This window comes from Stenella coeruleoalba (genome assembly GCF_951394435.1).
Source record: "Stenella coeruleoalba genome assembly, chromosome: 7".
NCBI classification, from domain to species: domain Eukaryota; kingdom Metazoa; phylum Chordata; class Mammalia; order Artiodactyla; family Delphinidae; genus Stenella; species Stenella coeruleoalba.
The window spans coordinates 113,406,449-113,428,200 of NC_137153.1; the positions used below are offsets into that span (position 1 = coordinate 113,406,449).

At 41.2% G+C, this 21,752-nt stretch overlaps 1 protein-coding gene across 2 annotated transcripts in view; it reads left to right on the top strand.

Annotated features, from left to right (window-relative positions):
* The window catches only part of PBX3 (PBX homeobox 3), a 230,427-nt gene extending 208,675 nt beyond the window's left edge, over positions 1–21,752 (top strand). The window contains exons 6-9 of one of the 2 annotated variants that reach the window (XM_079927423.1): positions 14,891–15,056; positions 16,543–16,655; positions 17,433–17,522; positions 20,237–21,752. In XM_079927423.1, the coding sequence (XP_079783549.1) occupies positions 14,891–15,056; positions 16,543–16,655; positions 17,433–17,522; positions 20,237–20,329 (462 nt within the window). In that variant the 3' untranslated portion in view covers positions 20,330–21,752. The remainder of the gene's footprint in view (positions 1–14,890; positions 15,057–16,542; positions 16,656–17,432; positions 17,523–20,236) is intronic. The other variant, XM_079927424.1, reaches the window with a different exon arrangement.

The window sequence follows — 21,752 nt, forward strand, 5'->3', positions numbered from 1 at the left end:
TGTTTATTTGAGATGTTTCTTGTTTCCTGAGGTAGGATTGTATTGCTATAAACTTCCCTCTTAGAACTGCTTTTGCTGCATCCCATACGTTTTGGGTCGTCGTGTTTTCATTGTCATTTGCTTCTAGGTATTGTTTGATTTCCTCTTTGATTTCTTCTTGGTTATTTAGTAGCTACTGTGTAGCCTCCATGTGTTTGTATTTTTTACAGGTTTTTTTTTCCTGTGATTGATATCTAGTCACATAGCATTGTGGTCAGAAAAGATACTTGATATGATTTCAATTTTCTTAAATTTACCAAGGCTTGATTTGTGACCCAAGATATGATCTATCCTGGAGAATGTTCCATGAGCACTTGAGAAGAAAGTCTATTCTGTTGTTTATGGATGGAATGTCCTATAAATATCAATTAAGTCCATCTTGTTTAATGTGTCATTTAAAGCTTGTGTTTGTTTATTTTCATTTTGGATGATCTGTCCATTGGTGAAAGTGGGGTGTTAAAGTCCCGCACTATGATTGTGTTACTGACGATTTCCCCTTTTATGGCTGTTAGCATTTGTCTTATGTATTGAGGTGCTCCTGTGTTGGGTGCATAAATATTTACAATTGTTATATCTTCTTCTTGTATTGAGCCCTTGATCATTATGTAGTGTCCTTCTTTGTCTCTTGTAATAGTCTTTATTTTAAAGTGTATTTTGTCTGATATGAGAATTGCTACCCCAGCTTTCTTTTGATTTCCATTTGCATGGCATATCTTTTTCCATCCCCTCACTTTCAGTCTGTATGTGTCCCTAGGTCTGAAGTGGGTCTCTTGTAGACAGCATATATATGGGTCTTGTTTTGTATCCATTCAGCCTGTCTATGTCTTTTGGTTGGAGCATTTAATCCTTTTACATTTAAGGTAATTATCGATATGTATATTCCTATTACCTTTTTCTTAATTGTTTTGGGATTGTTATTGTAGGTCTTTTCCTTCTCTTGTGTTTGCTGCCTAGAGAAGTTCCTTTAGCATTTGTTGTAAAGCTGGTTTGGTGGTGCTGAATTCTCTTAGCTTTTGCTTGTCTGTAAAGGTTTTAATTTCTCCATCAAATCTGAATGAAATCCTTGCTGGGTAGAGTAATATTGGTTGTAGGTTTTTCCCTTTCATCACTTTAAATATGTCTTGCCACTCCCTTCGGGCTTGCAGAGTTTCTGCTGAAAGATCAGCTGTTAACTTTACGGGGATTCCCTAGTATGTTATTTGTTGCTTTTCCATTGTTGCTTTTAATATTTTTTTCTTTGTATTTAATTTTCGATAGTTTGATTAATATGTCTTAGCATGTTTCTCCTTCGGTTTATTCTGTATGGGACTCTCTGCGCTTCCTGGACTTGACTATTTCCTTTCCCATATTAGGGAAGTTTTCAACTATAATCTCTTCAAATATTTTCTCAGTCCTTTTTTTCTCTTCTTCTTCTGGGACCCCTATAATTCGAATGTTGGTGTGTTTAATGTTGTCTCAGAGGTCTCTGAGAGTGTCCTCAATTCTTTTCATTCTTTTTTCTTTATTCTGCTCTGCAGTAGTTATTTCCACTATTTTATCTTCCAGGTCACTTATCCATTCTTCTGCCTCAGTTATTCTGCTACTGATTCCTTCTAGAGAATTTTTAATTTCATTTATTGTGTTGTTCATTATTGTTTGTTTGCTCTAGTTCTTCTAGGTTCTTTTTAAGCATTTCTTGTATTTTCTCCATTCTATTTCCAAGATTTTCGATCATCTTTACTATCATTCTGAATTCTTTTTCAGGTAGACTGCCTATTTTCTCTTCATTTGTTTGGTCTGGTGGATTTTTGTTTTGCTCCTTCATCGCTGTGTGTTTCTCTGTCTTCTCATTTTGCTTAACCTACTGTGTTTGGGGTCTCCTTTTCGCAGGCAGCAGGTTCGTAGTTCCCGTTGTTTTTGGTGTCTGCTCCCAGTGGGTAAGGTTGGTTCAGTGGCTTATGTAGGCTTCCCGGTGGAGGGGACTGGTGCCTGTGTTCTGGTGGATGTGGCTGGATCTTGTCTTTCTGGTGGGTGGGACCATGTCCGTTGGTGTGTTTTGGGGTGTCTGTGACCTTATTATGATTTTAGGCAGCCTTTCTGCTAATGGGTGGGGTTGTGTTCCTGTCTTGCTAGTTGTTTGGCATAGGGTGTCCAGCACTATAGCTTGCTGGTCATTGAGTGCAACTGGGTCTTAGCATTGAGATGGAGATTTCTGGGAGAGCTTTCGCCATTTGATATTATGTGGAGCTGAGAGGTCTCTGGTGAACCAACGTCCTGAACTCGGCTCTCCCACCTCAGAGGCACAGGCCTGACACCCAGCTGGAGCAAGACCCTGAGCACACGGCTCAGAAGAAAAGGGAGAAAAAAAGAAAGAAAAATAAACAAGATAAAATAAAGGTATTAAAATAAAAATAACAAATATTTAAAAGGAATTAAAAAAAAAAAAAAAAGGAAAGAAAGAAGAGAGCTACCAAACCAAAAAACAAATCTACCAATGATAAGAAGCACTAAAAACTATACTAAAAAAAAACAAAAAAAACCCAGACAAACAGAACCCTAGGACAAATAGTAAAAACAAAGGTATACAAAGTCACGCAAAGAAGCATACACATTCACACTCAGAAAAAGAGAAAAAGGAAAAATATATATATATTGTTGCTCCCAATGTCCACTGCCTCAATTTTGGGATGATTCGTTGTCTTTTCAGGTATTCCACAGGTGCAGCGTACATCAAGTTGATTGTGGAGGTTTAATCTGCTGCTCCTGAGGCTGCTGGGAGAAATATCCCTTTCTGTTCTTTGTTTGCACAGCTCCTGGGGTTCAGCTTTGGATTTGGACCTGCCTCTGCGTGTAGGTCGCCTGAGGGCGTCTGTTCTCCACTCACACAGGACGGGGTTAAAGTAGCAGCTGATTAGGGGGCGCTGGCTCACTCAGGCCGGTGGGAGGGAGGGTACAGAATGCAGGGCGGGCCTGTGGCGGCAGAGGCCGGTGTGACGTCGCACCAGTCTGAGGCACGCTGTATGTTCTCCCAGGGAAGTTGTCCCTGGATCACGGGACCCTGGCAGTGGCGGGCTGCACAGGCTCCTGGGAGGGGAGGTGTGGATTGTGACCTGTGCTCGCATATAGGATTTTTGATGGCTGTGGCAGCAGCCTTAGGTTTTCATGCCCGTCTCTGGGGTCTGCGCTGATAGCTGTGGCTCGCGCCCCTCGCTGGAGCTCATTTAGGCAGTACTTTGAATCCCCTCTCCTCGCGCACCCCGAAACAATGGTCTCTTGCCTCTTAGGCGGTTCCAGACTTTTTCCTGGACTCCCTCCCGGCTAGCTGTGGTGCACTAGCCCCTTTCAGGCTGTGTTCTCACAGCCAAACCCAGTCCTCTCCATGGGGTCTGAATTCTGAAGCTCGAGCCTCCGCTCCCAGCCCCCACCTCTCTTGGCCGGCAGGTGAGCAGACAAGCCTCTTGGGCTAGTGAGTGCTGGTCAGCACTGATCCTCTATGCAGGAATCTCTCCACTTTGCCCTGTTCACCCCTATTGCTGTGCTCTCCTCTGTGGCTCCAGCACTGTACCCAACAACTGCAGAATACATATTCTTTTGAAGCACTTGCAGAACATTTTGAAAGTGAACTATATTTTGGGCCATAAAACACCTCTCAATAAATTTTCAATAATTTAAATTATAGAGTGTGTTTTCTGAGTACAGTGAAATTAAACAAACAAAAAATCAGTAACAGTGTACACGTGTCCAGGCTTTCTGTCCTTATGTAAACTTCACTGGATGTGCACCCTTGGGAAGGAGAGGAGTGGAATGAGATTTAGTTTATTAACACCATTAAGTTGAAAAACTGAACAGTATCTGGCTTCCATCCCTCATTTCAAATTGAATCACATAATGGGGATGAAAACATATTGATTAGAGAGAAACTATTTATTAGAGGTAAAATTGTTTACAATGTAAATAAGCTACATGTTCCATTATACACAACTTGGCATTTCAACATTTCATAATCTGTTGCATTTAATTAGGCACAGTACATAAAGTATGCATCACAGGTAAACATGGGAAACACAGTGGCAAATTTTTCTGATTTGTGCTTTATAAATGTTCAGTTTGCTAATCTCATTCATGATGTTTTAGTGCTAGCTGCAGCTTTTCCAAACAAGTGCTGATGCTCTCCCTAACATATTTTATGCAAGGAAGCAAAGCTAAGGATGAACTCTATAAAGTTCTGCACTTCTGCCTCTTAAAGATTAAGTCGTTAAGTAATCATTTTTCTCTTTTATTTAACATTGTTATTAAAATGATAAATAAATGCAGTGATAGAATTTGAAATGTAAGATATAATTAATGCTAATTAATAAATTGGCTTTCAATGACTGTAGAGACATTGTAGATGGTTTAGCTTTTTAATTTGAACATGACATTTTTCTTAAAGGCAAAGCAATCTGGGAAACTTTAGTGGCTTGAGATTTACAAAGTGTCTGACTTTAATTATTTCAAGAATTCTCAGACCTGCCAACCCCCTCCTCCAGATAGAATACAGGAACGGGATTGCTGATTCCTGCAGCTGTGTGGGCCAGCATAGTGCCTGGCACTTAATACTCTTCAAGATGGTTAAATGACTTCCAAGTGCTTTTTTTTTTTTTAAAGAAGATTGGTTACTTTTTTCACTGAAAAGTACCTTTTTCTAATTAGAAAAAACCCCAGTACTTGCTTATCTGAAATCAATTTGGATAAAACTTGAAAACACACAGAAAAACACAAAATTGGAAGTTACTTATAAACCCACTCTAAAAGATAATCACGTATTGGTACGTGTGTCCTAGTACTTTTTTTGTATGCATACGTGTATGTGTATGTTTGCGTGTGCACACCTGTGTATCTCTATGTGTAAGTATTTTTAACCCCCCCAAATTCTCATGCTGTGTGCAGAGAAGAAGCCCTTTCCTCCTCTTTACAATATATTGTGAATATTTCCCACATATCGTTTTCTTCAACATTTTTAATCAATGATTATATTCCATTACACAGATGTGCTATAAATTAACTTCTCTTTTTACTATTGTAAGTAGGACTGTGGTGAATCTCTTTGCACATATATCTCTAAATATTTCATCAAGATAAATTCTTAGTAATGCTGAGTCAAAGTGTATGTATATCCACATTTGCTGGCATACTTTACAGAAAGGTTATGCTAAATAATAAGTAAACTGTATCTACCCCTTTCTGTTTATTTCTTTAAATGTTTTTGATTTCCTGAAGCTGACAAATTTGTTCTTTGTTGAGCTCCAAAATGTCACTGTGACACATCATTGTGATTTCCTGAGTGAGCCTTGTTTTTATAGCTGAAGGTCTTTACTAGATACACCCCATCCAAGGGGCTCCCACATGTACTCATACAAATAAGTTAATGCAACTAGAATTAGCCTGCTCACTTCAGGGAGCAGTCTTGAACTCAGGTGCACATGCTTCACAGAGAAGCTGAAGATTTTCCATAGGGTACAAGGGCATGCATGGTTTTAAGGTTATCACTGGTCAGCTTTCCGTGTGTGTGTGTGTGTGTGTGTGTGTGTACTCCTTCCTGAAATCCACTTGCCTCAGAAAGCTGCTGTGATAGTAGCTCATGTGGCTGTCCTTTTCCCTCTTCCCCTTTTCCACTTGCCCTTTTCGCAGTTTAGGAAACGGATAGTCCCACCCATTGCCCCAAAGTCTGAGACCCTCTCTGGTTCCCAGCAAGGGATTGTGTGAAATATTGGTGATAACCAAACCTCCTTCAATCAGCACTTTATAACCCAGCACCCCTCTGATTAAGAAATGCATGTGTTAATTCTGTATTGAAGAATGTGTTCACAGTATTCAGTAGTTTACAAATAATTTAGTGAATCAGAATTAAAGCAATGTTCCCCTCCAAAGTACTCTCAGTAACTTCATAAGGGGGAATTTCAATGCTGATAAATATAGAACTTTTAATAATAAAGTGTTTCAACTGTTAAAAAAAAGAAATACATGGGTGATAAAACCTTACTTTTGATGGTCAAAATAAGTATTATTTGTCAAAATAAGTATTGGTATTGCTTTGATTAATTTTAGACTAACTGTGATGATAGCTAATCCAGAAGGATATGTTAAACATGTAGAGCATTATAATTATAGTAAATAAAAAGAGTTTAAAAATTTCAATTTCCATATATTACTTTTGTAGAGCATAAAAGTATATTGCATTAGGATAATATGGGAGGGAAATGAAATGGAAATGTGCTTCCAAAACAAAAGAGAACGCAGCATTTTTGACTATTAAAGAAAAACGAGTTTATATATTTTTAAAATGGATAGTGCGTATCAAATTGCTTTGCTATTTATATTTGGTTGGATACATTTTAAAGAATAGCATTACAGTTTTATTTTAAAATGTCAACATTTATGACATACTGAAATAACATTGTTTACAACTCTATAAACTTATAATGAAAAATTGTAGATGCCAACTTAAAAAATGTACAAAGGAGAAAAAAATGTGTGAGCAGATACCTGATTTTTTTCAACTTTTTTAGGCAGTATTCCAGCAAAAAGTGTGACACGGGACAGGCACCTAAATGGGAAGGCTGCCTCACCTGGCCTCAGGTGGCCTCACGGGAACGTTCCTCACTGTACTTCCTAGAAATCTCAGGCTCCCCTCCCTTAGTGAGCCCTGGCGTAGTGGAGGTGGTGAGATCACTTGCAGAGCTCTTCTTCCGGCTTTCCCTTGCCTGGAGCACTCTCCCCTTCTCTGTACCTTAGCCAGAGCCTGCCAGTCCCTCAGGTGCTTTAGGTCCCTCAGGGCTGGTACCCATGCCTCCTCCCTCTCTCTCGGCTCCCTCGTTCTCCACAATGAAAATATGCCTCACTTGTTAGACCTCCACCAGACATCACCTCTTGCAGAAACACTCCTTGATTCCCCTTTCCTCTTTTCCTTTAGAATGGTTTCTCCTTCCTCTTTCACTATAAAAGAGGGGAAAGTTAAGGGAAAGTTAAGGGAAAAGGGAGTTAAGTTAGACAATAGAATGAGTCTCTGGAATCTTGGAGAGGTCCAGGTAGAGGGAGGCAGTGGCTTATGTGTTTGGCTTGTGTCAACAGAGCTTCTAGAGCTTTGTACCTCTGAAATACGGAGTCTCAATAAAAATACTGTTGAATTGAATTGAAGCTGAAGTCCAGTTCAGGTTTCACCTTACCTCTGAATTCTTTGATTTCCCAGATCTGCTGGGACTTCTCTCCTTCCAAATTCCTTGTGTACTTATAGTCTATTCTGTACAGTTTGGTGTGTCATCATCACCATCCTGCAATTTTTGTTAATTATTTTGAGTGTCTAGCATTGTTTTTATAACCAAATTGTAAATTCTAGGCAGGTACCTGTTTATTTTTTCATCTCCCCATGGCACCTACTATAGCACTGGCCATAACAGATACTCAATAAACATATCCCAGTTCATTGTAAAAAAGGAAAAAAATTGATGGGGTGTCCTGGGGTTGAAGTATGGATATGTCACACTTCACTGTATGATTTTGGGCCACTTGTGTATAGTCTGGATCTCTTGATTCTTCATTGATAAAACATAGGTGGTAGTGATAGCTAATAATATCAGGTAATCACTATGGACCAAAATCATTAATGTACCTAACATTTCTATGAGGTACAAATAACATTTCTATTACTACTCTTATTGTTCTCACTGTATATGAGAGTAATATAAAGTACTAAAATAATCTGCCCAGGATCACTCATAGTAAATGGCAGTGTGGATTTGAAACCAGACCCTGAGTCCCAAGCATTTACCCATCATGTGATACTGCCCATATCTGATGTATCTACCTCAGTTAAAGATTCTAAGTGAGTAGAAGGTTCTGGGTATCTTTTTGAAAGAGGTAAAAAAGTGACACAAAAGTTGAATTTAGTTACATATTTGGAAAACATTTTTACTTTTTTCCCCAGCTTTATTGAGATATAACTGAAACATAACATTGTTTAATGTATACAACGTGTTGATATGATACATTTAAAAATTGCCAAATAATTACTGCACAGTGTTAGTTACCACCTTCATCCCATCACATAGTTACCATTTCTTTTTCCTAGTGAGAACATTTAAGATGTACTCTTTTAGCAACATTTAAGTATGTGATACAGTATTATTAGCTATAATCAACCCCTGGTAACCTCCAGAGGTTTCTCTGAGTTTGTCTCTTTTAGATTCCACATTTAAAAACATTTTACTTTTTCCCATCCATAGGTTATCTTTTCCTTTTGTTTATTGTTTCCTTTGCTGTGCAAAAGCTTATAGGTTTGATTAGGTCCCATTTGTTTATTTATTTTTGCTTATTAGGTCCCATTTGTTTATTTTTGTTTTTCTTTCTATTGCCTTGGGAGAGTGACCTAAGAAAACACTGGTACGATTTACATCAAAGAAAGTTATGCGTATGTTCTCTTCTAGGAGTTTTATGGTATCATGTCTTAGATTTAAGTCTTTAAGCCATTTTGAGTTTATTTTTGTGTATGGTGTGAGGGTGTGTTCTAACTTCATTGATTTACATGTGGCTGTCCAACTTTCCCAACACCACTTGCTAAAGAGACTGTCTTTTCCCCATTGTATATTCTTGCCTCCTTTGTCAAAGATTAATTGTCCATAGATGTGTGGCTTTATTTCTGGGCTCTCTAGTCTATTCCACTGATCCATATGTCTGTTGTTGTGCCAGTACCACACTGTTTTGATTACTGTAGCTTTGTAGACAATAGTATTGTCTGAAGTCTGGGAGGGTTATGCCTCCTGCTTTGTTCTTTTTCCTACAGATTGCTTTGGAAATTCTGGGTCTTTTATGGTTCCATATAAATTTTAGGATTATTTGTTCTAGTTCTGTGAAAAATGTCATGGGTAATCTGATAGGGATCGCATTAAATCTGTTGATTGCCTTGGCTAGTATGGCTGTTTTAACAATATTACTTCTTCCAATCCAAGAGCATGGAATATCTTTCTATTTCTTCGAGTCATCTTCAGTTTCCTTTATTAATGTTTTGTGGTTCTTAGCATATAAATCTTTAACCTCCTTGGTCAGGTTTATACCTGTTTTTTTGTTTGTTTGGTTTTTGTTTTTTTGCGGTATGCGGGCCTCTCATGTTGTGGCCTCTCCTGTTGCGGAGCACAGGCTCCAGATGTGCAGGCTCAGCGGCCATGGCTCACGGGCCCAGCCGCTCCGCAGCATGTGGGATCTTCCCGGACCGGGGCACAAACCCATGTCCCCTGCATCGGCAGGCGGACTCTCAACCACTGCGCCACCAGGGAAGCCCTGATGTGATTTTTAAAGGGATTGTTTGTTTACATTCCCTTTCTGATATTTCCTTGTTAGTGTGTGATGTGACCGACAAGGGCTTAATTTCCAAAATATACAACCAGCTCATACAACTCAATAACAAAAAAACAACCCAACTGAAAAATGGGCAGAAGACCTTAATAGACATTTCTCCAAAGAAGGCATATGGATGGTCAATAGGCACATGAAAAGATGCTCATCATCACTAATTATTAAAGAAATGCAAATCAAAACTATAATGAGGTACCACCTCACACTGGTCAGAGTGACCATCATTAAAAAGTCTACAAATAACAAATGTTGGAGAGGGTGTAGAGAAAAGGGAACCCTCTTACACTGTTGGTGGGAATGTGAATTGGTGCAGCCACTATGGAAAACAGTATGGAGGTTCCTCAAAAAAATAAAAACAGTGTTACCATATGATCCAGCAGTCCCATTTCTGGGCATGTACCCAGACAAAACTATAATTCAAAAAGATACATGCACCGCTATGTTCATAGCAGCACTATTTACAATAGCCAAGACATGGAAACAAACTAAATGTCCATCAGCAGATGAATGGATAAAGATGTGGTGTGTATATATACAATGGAATATTACTCAGCCCTAAGAAAGAATGAAATAATGCCATTTGCAGCAGTATGGATGGACCTAGAGATTACCATACTAAGCAAAGTCAGAAAGAGAATGACAAATACCATATGATATCACTTATATGTGGAATCTAAAATATGACACAAATGAACATATCTCTGAAACAGAAACAGACTCATAGATGAAGAGAACAGACTTGTGGTTGCCAAGGGGGAGGAGGGGTTAGGGAGGGAAGGATTGGGAGTTTGGGATCAGCAGATGCAAGCTAGTATATATAAACAACAAGGTCCTACTCTATAGCACAGGGAACTATATTGGAACCATAATAAACCATAATAGAAAAGAATATGAGAAAGAATATATATATGTATATATGTATGTATGACTGAATCACTTTGCTGTACAGCAGAAATTAACACAACATTATAAATCAATTATACTTCAGTAAAATATTTTTTTAAAAGAAAGAAAGAAAAACATTTTACTTTTTAAAGGCAGTTGGCAGTCTGCAGCTGAATTGAGTCAGGGGAAATGCATGGCTATAGTAATTGGGAGAGAACAGAAGCTTTTCCAGCCACTTCTTGGCCTTGCAGAAGGGCTCCAGAAAATCACCAGCCTGCAAAATGTTCACTACTCATTTCCCTGATTGCCAAAGGCGTACAGTCTGGGAGCTGGTAGCAGTGAACGTCAGTAGGAGGAGGAGAGTACTTGTGGGTTTTGTTGTTTTGGTTTTTGTTTTTTTTGCGGTACGCGGGCCTCTCACTGCTGTGGCCTCTCCCGTTGCGGAGCACAGGCTCCGGACACACAGGTTCAGCGGCCATGGCTCACGGGCCTAGCCGCTCTGCGGCATGTGGGATCCTCCCGGACCGGGGCACGAACCCGTGTCCCCTGCATCGGCAGGCGGACTCTCAACCACTGCGCCACCAGGGAAGCCCAGTACTTGTGTTTTTATTCTTGTTTTTAACTGATCTTAAAATTCTTGCCTGGCCCTTTGCCTTCTGCACAGTCCAGAGTCACGAATCCTTGATATGTGGCTCGAAAGAGAAGCACAGGACAGTATATTCCCTTTTTGTCCACCAATTTTCTCTTTGTGTTTCTATTCTGGGACCAGTGTACAGACCATTCAAGTTCAGAGAGAGAGCAAGCTCTGCTCTCCTTTGAGCCAGTGTGTACAGCCTGGCTCCACTGTGAGCCCTGTGTAGGAGAGGGCCACGTGTGCTCTGTAGCTTTTGGTGCTTCCAGCTGGGTGACTTTTGCAATTGTATCCATCTGATTTTGAAATGTGAAAAAAACTCCTGAACTTAGGTGTCGATTTATACATTAATTACACCGATCTCAGTTGCAGCAGTGTGGTCTTAATAGCTGATTGCTGCAATATCCAACTCTGTGATATCAGAATGTGACGTGCATATTTTAATTTAAGAAATAGTTTAACATTTTTAGATATTCATTTAGATGTGGTTATGCAGGTTAAACATAACGTATGATCACTGCTTCTTTCATTGCTTCCAATTAAACCTTGCTTGTTAGTTTAACCTCTAGGTAATCCCATCAAACAATTGATGTCAAGGAAACACTGCCCACAGTAGCTTCGATGAGTGGCCATTAATTTTAATTGCCTTGATATTAAAGATTAAGAAGTATCGGGACTAGCAGAATAGAAACGATCTGATGTCAAGCAAATCCACTTGCTAAAGCTTCCTCAGGCTGCTGGTGATATTAAAATTTTACTGTGAGAATTAAATAAACCTTTATTAGTGATGACTGTTGTTTGATTGGTCCAGGGGTATGCATCAACACAGAATTCTTACATATCTGGAGATGAGACCTTTGATGGTATAGAGATTCCTCAATTATGAAACCGTTAATAAAGCTGTAATCAGATTTTCCAGGCTAGGTTTCATTAATGTATTATAGCTTCTCTGATTGTCAAGGTAATATTAACTACAAAGTACAGAATCCAACAGAGAATTGTTTAGAAGAAGAGAATTCTAAGATGGGCCTTTCTTGCTAAATTCAGAGTTGGGGAATTTTCATTAATTATGCTTAAGAAATTCCAAATTCCCTCTCAACCAGGAATATCTCCCTTTGCACTATAGATACATTCAATATTTAACTCTTTCAGAGGGCTGACAGTCTTACTCAGACAAGCTAGAGTGATATATATTGAAGGAGGTTTTGTGAGCTGGTCCGCTAGGTCTGCCTCCTGAGCTGAGGATATGCTTGTGACAAGTGAGTTGGGGGCTATGAGAACTTGCTTTAACAAGCATAGCCAGAGCGAATGCCTTTGGGGTCATTTTACAGTCTTAATTCAGAACTTTTATTTTTAGAGTCATATAATTCTGGTCTGGGAATGGATCCTAAGAGTCACTGAGGCTGCCTTCTCCTGGTGCGGAAATCCCTCCCAGAGCATCTGCCTCCATGCTCTTGGAGGCCTGGGCCCCACATCAGCATCATCTCGGCTTCTCCCTCTCCCCTGGCCTCCACAGTGAGTCAGTGGCCAAATTCTGCCTACTCTAGTCCTCTTCCATGACCTCTGCCCTCTCCACGACTCCTGTTCTGCCGGGCTCAGGTCCTCCTCACCTCCTCACCTGTGGGCCCTCCTGACTCTTCCTCCCCCACCACGTCCCACACAGTTATCCCATGCACCTGCCCCACACACATGGGGCTGAAAGAAGGGAGGGCAGAGGAGGCCGATGGCAGAGTGGAGTTGGGTCCCTCAGGGCTGTTTGAGAGCCTAATATTGTGACAGTCTAGATATTGGAACTAAGGCCCATGAGTGGAAATGGAAGGGAACCGGATCTTAGTTCCAAATAGAAAGCTGTGTATCCGTCAGAACTATCTAATGGTGGAATCAGGGACTTTGTGACATGGCGAATACCACGTCTCTGGTGTTGGAGATGCCATGAACATGAAGAGAAAATGGAGACGGAGGCGCAGGTTAAAGGACACATGAATTCTCTTTTAGACCTGTTGAGTTGCAGGTTGTGGCAGAACATTTCTAAGGAAATGTTCTAAAAATTGAGAACTGAAATTCTTCATAGAAGTTAGGGATAGAGATGGAAATCTGGGAGTCATTCACAGAGACAATGGTTGAAATCGTTAATAGAGATAAGATTGCTCAGCACGCGTGCGCACGCGCGCACACACACACACACACACACACACCCTGGTGTGTCAGGGAAGGAGAAGCAGGAGCATAATGTCACAGAAACCATGCAAAGAAAGCACTTTAAGAAGGAGCCAGAGGTCGGGGGGAGGTAATTACAAGTATCAGATGCTGCTGAGAAGTCAAACAAGTTGCGGAGAGAGAAGACCATTGGATTTGGGACAGGTGTGATGCCTGTGACCACCTCAATCAATCACCTAGTCCTGGAGATTGTTAAGATTGTTACATGAGAAAACGTATGCAAAGGGCTCTGTGATGCTCAGTGCAAAGGAGATGCTCATTAAATAGTTACTATTCCCACCACTATTTGAAATGAAGGAAGGAAGGGGCACGTCTAATCCTTCATTGGGTCGGGGAGTTGTGTGGGGGGATGATAGTGGAACAGAAACGGCTAGGAAGGCCTGATCTGCAGCATATTTGCTTCCTGATGAGTTTTGGCTTGTTGCTGTCTGAACCAGTGTTCATGGTGGCTGCACAGGTCTTCAGCTAGTGTGCTGCCCTGTGTGTGTGGCACACAGTGACCCCCCCCCAGGATGGGACAGTGTGTGGGCTGCTGCAGGCCAACATTGTCTTCCTCATGTGGCTCCCTTGCCAGGGCTCTCTAGCTTTCCCTGAACGGATGAGTGCCATAGTTTGAAGAATGAGAGTTCTATTTCCAAAGCAATTAAAGACTTGGCAGAGATGGTCAACTAGCATGCCCATTGGTGTAAATTGGGTTGGAGGGCTTATACCACTCCTTATTTTCCCTCAGGGTCCCTAAATGGCTGTTCAGGATGAAACAGTGACCCACCCCGCCTGATACCACAGCAGCATGCCCCTTTGACACATTATTAAGAAATTATTAAAAAGTGTTTTTAAACTGTTACTTTAACAAAAGAGAGGTCAGAGCCTTTTATATAGCAAGTGGGTACCTATTCATAAATTGCTGTGTGGGTTTTAGCTTCTTCTTTATATAGCTCAGCTCCCAGGTGCCTGAACACTCAATGTAACTACAGGCAGTGAGTCTTGGGCTGAAGTTTCACTGTCAATGAAATGTGATGAAATCTGCCTGTTGCCAAGATCCTCCTTAGAAATCTCTTCCATTTGCTCTGGTTGACACCATAAGTAGTTTGCAAAAGAAATAAGTATGTTCTACCTGATGAAATCAGCCACTGATTCTGCATTTGCATTTGACCTTATTGCAATTGCTTGAGTTTTCACGTTGTGACCTTCTCACATGTTAACTGGCACAACTTGAGCAGCCATCTTGGCAGACATACAGTATCTTCTAAGGCAGGAGACAAAGGGTTTTTTCATCCATTATTAATTGATGTTACTCTTTTTAGCACACCAAACATGATTTTACTGTACAGCTGCCAAAATAGTTCCAGACCCCAAAAGAATAAGTCATTCTTTCACAAACATTTCTTATTATTTACCTAACTTAACAAATGTTTCCTTTAGTTTTTCAGCTCCTTTTCAGGGGACTAGTCATTTATATATTAATTGGTATATACCAGTTGACTATTTTTTATGAACAGTGCTCCCAGCCATTTTAGTGTTACTGGGGCCAACTCCAAGAAGTGGTCTTATTCCAAGAGTGTTGAGAGGTTTGCCAAAAGAGCAAGTGAGCCTCTGCACCATTCTGCATCATCCCCAGGGTGTGATCACAGGCTAGGAATTGAGTGTCTTCCAAGGTCTCCCTTTGGTGTCCTACAGTTATTATTGGAAGTTTGATTTTTGTTCCTCTCTTTGAACCTCGCTTCCCCTTACTCATATCCCTGTGATTTGTAGGTATCCAACTGGTTTGGCAACAAACGAATCAGGTACAAGAAGAATATCGGCAAGTTTCAGGAAGAAGCCAATCTCTACGCTGCAAAGACAGCCGTGACAGCTGCACACGCAGTGGCCGCAGCCGTGCAGAACAACCAGACCAACTCGCCCACCACGCCAAATTCTGGTGCGTACGGGCGCTCACTCCCTACTCAGCTCAGGCAGCCTTATGCCACAAAGCCCTGTCCCACAGACCAGGAAACAAGAGCCATACTGGGGACACAGTGGACTTATAAAGGAAGATTTATATTAAAATGCAGACTTGTTCTTGGGGTGGGTGAATGAGTGGATAGCCAGAGCCTGTAGACCCGCTATTCACAGTGAGTGCCACTCTGTACTGTTAGATTCTGGAACTTTCACACTTAGCAGTGTTTTTAATTCAGCAGTTAAGCAAAGTGCTATCACTAACGATTATTTTAACTATATTGTTCCATGTGTCATTTTAAAATCAATAGTGGTCTGTCAAAGAACGAGTGAAATAGAAGTGGGAGATTTACCTGTTGCTGTGAGTAATGAAGCTGGTATGTTGGGGTTAGGACAGCAGGGCTTTCTACCTGATGTAGCTGCAGAGTCGAGTCTGCTGTCCTTACATCTCCTTAGCACCTGTGCTGACTTGGTAGGCTCAGCACGTGGTTAGCTGATCAGGATGTGGTTAGCCGTGAGGGGTATGGTACTTAACACATGGATGCAATATCTTGGCTGCTCATACAATACATTTTGGCCAGATTTTATGTGGCATTTTTTGGTGGAGTTGGAAACATCTTAAAATTAGAGGGAACTTGAGTAGCAATGAAAGATGTGTGGCTAGTCCAAACAGATGGACTTGAGAAGCAAATCAAGGGACTTTTCTAAGGAGATAGTTTAAATATATCTTTAAAAATTCAGAAAGTGAGGGGTTTTTTGTTTGTTTTGGTTTGTTGTCTTCTTCCCCCCAGCCCCCAAGTTCTTTTTTTTTTTTTTTTTTTTTTGCGGTACGCGGGCCTCCCACTGCTGTGGCCTCTCCCGTTGCGGAGTACAGGCTCCGGACGCGCAGGCTTGGCGGCCATGGCTCACGGGCCCAGCCGCTCCGCGGCATGTGGGATCTTCCTGGACCGGGGCACGAACCCGTGTCCCCTGCATCGGCAGGCGGACTCTCAACCACTGTGCCACGAGGGAAGCCCCCCCCTCCAAGTTCTTTTTAACGGAGCGTGGAAACTGATGAAAGTTAGGCAGAGTGTATGGCTTAGACAGAGCTTGAGAAAAATGTTTCTTCTCTGGGTAATTGTCCACCATGACAGTTAATGATGGTGAAGAGCTCACTTAATGACCAAGTCCTGGAGATAAATGAAAACAAGGGGCTGGTTCCAGGCCAGCTGCTGGGTGTTTTTCTGTTTGTTTTGATTCTCTCTTTCTTTCGTATGTGGGCTTCCCCATTGATAGTACTTTCCTAGATGCAAAATGAATCACAGGACCTAACTCCTTGGAGTTATTCTCCGTCCTCCTAGATCTAGAAATGCCTTATGTTGTACACAACCTTTCCCTTCTGTACCTTTTCTCCTTTCCCTGCCTCTAGGTCTTTGAGGATTATGTGTGTAGCTCTCTGTTATTCAGCTACTTAACTCTTTCCTTTCCAGGTTCTTCTGGTTCTTTTAACCTCCCAAATTCTGGGGACATGTTCATGAACATGCAGAGTCTGAATGGGGATTCTTACCAAGGGTCCCAAGTCGGAGCCAATGTGCAATCACAGGTAGGAGAAATGCCCCAGCTGGGGCCTTTCTAGCAGGGTAGGGTTTGGGCTCAAAACTCCTGACTCTCAACCCGTGGAAGTGGTCTGCACACCGTGCAGACCCTGTGCTGGGTGCTTCCGGACGTTACCATCTGCCCCAACATTTAATTTAATGAGAAGTCAAGTGAACAGTGGCTTTGGATGATTCAAACCTGATAAACTTTGTGAATGCATTCGGCTCTGGCTTGAGCTCATGGAGAGGGGTTGGGTGCATATTACTTTCGTGACAAAATAGAACAGAAAAATTGTGTGTGCCAGTGTGTGTATGCTTTTAAAATATATTACTCTGTTTCATTTCTGTATTTATTTTTTTAAGTCAGAATACAAAAACCTGAGTTCTTAAAGTATATTCCAGGTTCACCTCTTTTTCTCATCCTCTTACTGGAAAGCAGCTACTTGTTTTTATGCACGTGGGAGTGTGTGCGTGTGTGAGAGGGTGAGCCAGTATACATATTTATAAGTAGTTTCACCCACAGCCATGCTCATTTGGCTGGTGTAGATGCAAAGTTTGCATGGCCATGAAGATGTTGTTGTTTGGCTGGCATGAAAAACAAAGATGTGCGAGTTTAAATATGCAAAGAATTGTTGAAATTCTGCCAGTCACATTTGATTGATAAATTTGTCTTTCATTCAAGATGCTAAACCCTCGTGGCACACATGATTCAAATTGTTTCCTTTTGTAAGTCATGATGTTTTAATAGATTTGGGATGATGAATTTTGTTTTGTCTCACTTCTAGGTGGATACCCTCCGTCATGTTATCAATCAGACGGGAGGCTACAGTGATGGCCTTGGAGGAAACTCACTGTACAGTCCACATAATTTAAATGTGAGTACTCTGGGGAACCAGATTTGAAGAGCTGTAGGAACAGCATCAGGTAAACAGTGGCTAATAAATAAATTAATGGCCATTTTACTTGGCTTCTCATCTTTTTGGCAGGTGGGGAAGGCAGCATTTTTAGTGTACTTTTATTTTATGAACCTAAGCACTGATGTTACCTTCATGCCGTTAGAAGTCCTCACAGAGGCCCAGGGTGGCTGGCATTCTGTCATCAATAGAGACTTAAGCATCAGCCCATTAAGATGCTATCTCCCACTGGCCGTGCTGTGTTCCAGGGAGATGGTGAAAAACAGGTCATTTATCTTAGACTCGAGCAGCAGGAAAAATTCCCAAACACAGCTCAGGTGAAGGGGAGGAGGGCCCCAGACAGATCAACAAACCAAGCTAAACAAAGACTCCTGTTCTTAAGAGTAACTTGCTGTATTGTCAATGTGGGATGCAAAACACCTCCAGCATTTTCCACGGCCTCTCAGTTAAGTACGGAGGAAATAATTTTAACTTTAGTAACCAATTGACCAGAACTTCACTTTTCCCCCCGCCTGACATGGATGGAAAATGGCAAACTCACAGCACCTAAAGGGGAGCTGCGGGGACTGGGTCCCCAGGGTGGAGTGGTGGACAGAATCTGGTACTCCAGACTAGGGAGGAAACAAACTGCCCAACACATGGTAGTAGAGTCAGAAAGAAAACAGACAGAAGTCTCCCTTTTTGAGGCCTAGCTTTCTATGAGAGTAAATATTAATGATTTAAAAAGTGATTGAGGATGTTCAATTGTAAAAGGAAAACAGGACCATTAAATACTCAAATCTTCTACATTTGAAATGTCAAATCTTTCTTTTTGGGTTTATAAATAACTCGTAATAACCCACAACAAACCATATAAAAAGCCTTTTAGTTGCATTTCTCCTTTTTCATTTAAGTGTTTTGAAATGCTTCAGAGAATGTGCGATATCCTTATCAACATGATAAAATATGAAACTGTGATTGCCTGCAGCATTTTACAGACATGAATTCCATCTTCGCTGATGAGGCTTGATAAGGCGCTGTTGTATAATACAGTGCATAATCTCAAACCACCAGAGTAAGGATTAATTTATTTTGAAAAAAAGAATGCTTGCTGACAACCTCTCCTCCAGCTGCCACGCTGGGTAAAAATATTGTACATTTGTTGTTTATAAATTTGGATAAAAGAGGAATGATGTTTACTTCAGATGGAATATCTTTAGACTTGTATCTGTGTAAGAGATTTTCTTTTTCTAAGTATATTTTCATACCTGAGTGGTGAGAACAGCTTACCTATTAGATAGAGGAGAGGATTTCTTCGAGTCCACACAAACACACACGCGCTTGTCACCATCCAACCTGCACAGCTGAGGCTTTGAAGATCAACCGCCATAGCTTTATTTTTTTTCCTAACCTGGATTTGATGCACCTAAAGCCTGGAAAATCCTTCTGCCTTCGGCTCTGGTCATCTCTGTGTGGTTCTTTGGTCCCTCTCTCTCCCCCCTCCCCACCATTTCTCTGTGGACGTAGAGGGAGGAAAGGTGCTTTATATGCAGGACTGTGCAGTTAAGCCGAAGACAGGGTTCCCTAAGAACAGCACATTGGGAGAAGGAAAAATTCCCAGCCCAAGGCTGGGCGAGGAATCTCAGTAGCCTAGCAGCGCAGGCCTAAAAAGAAGATATTTTGGATGGACTCGTAGAACAAGTTGCAGACGGATGTGAGGGAGTCAGGGGGACCTTCTGCCCCTCACTGGCACTGGTGTGGGAGGTATAGGTCTGGGGGCAGCACAGCACGAGGCTGGTCTGTGCCGCAGGCACTGGGTGGCAGAGAGCTCACCCTCGCCTTCTCTCCAGAAAGGCCCGCCCCGTCACTTCCACTCAGTGTTCCCCAACTCACAAGCCCAGCACCTCCCTCTTCTTGACTGACATAAAAATATGTAGCGACAAGCTGTCTGCCACAGCAGAAATCTGATCAGACATTGATTTCAGCAATTGCCTCTATAGGCCAAGACATAAGGCAAATTTGTTTCTGAGCACTGTTACTGCGGATGCAGGTCTGAGGCAGGAAGGGCCAGTGGCATGTGAAGAGCGGTAGCAACATCCCGAATAGGAGCCCCAGTTACAGATAATTGGAATCCAGATTTGAATAGTGTGTGCTCCTCCACAGTTCATGCATTTTCATTCTGCAAGATCCTATTTGGAGGGAAATTCTGGCCTTCATTTTCAAGGGTTATAGTAGCTGGCTGTCAGTCTTGTATAGAAAAGGGGCCTGGGGGTGGATGGGCTTCTTCTCTATGGAAACGAGGATTAAGCTGGGTTGAAGTTTATACTTTGTGGAGCCCAAGGTCTTGCCAGAGCATTGCATTGAGCTTCTCCACTGCGCGCTTCTTATAAGATTTTTCTTCAAGTCACTTGATTTTTATCAGCAAATCAAAGGCCGAGCTTCGTGCCAGCTTGAGACCAGCTGAAGCCCTCCTTCAGCGTGCTGATTTATTGCCAAGTCTTTACTTGGTAGGATGGATTTGTTTTACATGCATTTAATCCCACTTTAACACATGCTTCAAACTCCTGCCAAAGTGGGTTTAGAAAATACATTTTGCTAATGCATCTTTGCTCTCATGTTGTCATCGGGGTATTTTCAATTGGGGAGGAGAATTAATATGTAGACGTGCACCCGTTGAACTGTGCTTTTCCTTTCAGGCTAATGGAGGCTGGCAGGACGCAACAACTCCATCTTCTGTGACTTCTCCTACAGAAGGCCCAGGAAGTGTGCACTCTGATACCTCTAACTAATCTCTGGCAACACTTTTCCCTGAGCTGACATGCCTTGATAAGTGCATTCAGAGCAATAGGAGGAAAAGGAAAGCGTTTTTGTAGCCCACCATCTACAGCTTTACTGTAAAACCTTGTCTTATTAGAGAACTTGGTAAATCTGTTTTTTAAGGAATCATAATCATTTGTATTTATACTTAAAAACACACAATGTTAAAAAAGCACTTTATCCAATTAGGCCAAGATTTAACATTGTTGACAGTCCTATAGCTATTTTATCATAATTTATTATCAATATTTTACATTAATGGTTTCTCACTTGCCAATTACTTGGCCTTAAGGGTAAAAAGTACAATATATGCTAAACCTCAATTGCTAAAGCAGATACAAAGACTCACCTCACCTAAATTGAACTTCTTGCATATTTCCATTGCAGACTTTGATTGTCCTTCTTTCATATCACTAATGGAGTTGGAATAAAGGAGCTGTTTGGCTACCTGTTAATGATGGTTGTGTTTAAGAATCTTCCTCGTCACACTTGGGTTTCGATCTCTTATGTTATAATTAGATCAGAGACCAGTAGCATCTTTTCTCTCTCTGAAAGCACCAGTGCCCAGAGTCTGCTCGGTAATTAAATTATGGATCCAGACTGTTTTGAGAGCTGAAGATACTTGCTGCTGATAGAGATGACCACGAGATCCGTCTGGGGTTTTATGGTGTGCACTGGGTGCTGCACAGACTTGTCAAGGTTTGCTACGTCCTCTGGGCATTCGCAAAGGCCCTGTTCTCTGGAGTGTTGTATATAGTGTAGCAAAAGAGTATTTATACATCTCACCAATCAAAACACAGCTTTATTACCTCATGCGAACTCATACAAACCAATAGAATTTCAACATGTTCTGTAGCTTAGAGTGCTCACTTACTACCTCTGAACAATACTCACGCTGTAGTTTGTCTCTTTCTTATCTTTTTGCATCTTGTAATTTACTCTTTGTTTCCCTTCATAAAATGTAATGTACATTGTAATCTTTTAAAAGAAAAATCAGGGTTGCATTTGCAACTTTTAAAAAACCAAGAGTGGAAACATTGGGTCTTAAATTAACACAGGATCAGTAAAACTGTTGTAAATACTGAGAAACATTTTGAATGTTCTTCATCTTGTTACTAATCCATGCAAAAAAAAAAAAAGCGATGACTAATTGTGATGCATTCAGATTTCAGTATTCAGTACTGTATATTTCCCCCTGTGTAATGGGGCCCCCTCTCCTTTCTCTCTTTTTGTATTGTATGCGATTCTGAAACTGATTGAGTCATGAAAATAATTTGTGGCGGTGATTCTAATGTATTAAAAACGTTTCGTGTTCCTTTCTAACTGGATTACACCCTGGATTGAAAAAGTCTTCCTCGTGGTAGTTATATGTAGTTTCAAACATGAATAAACTTT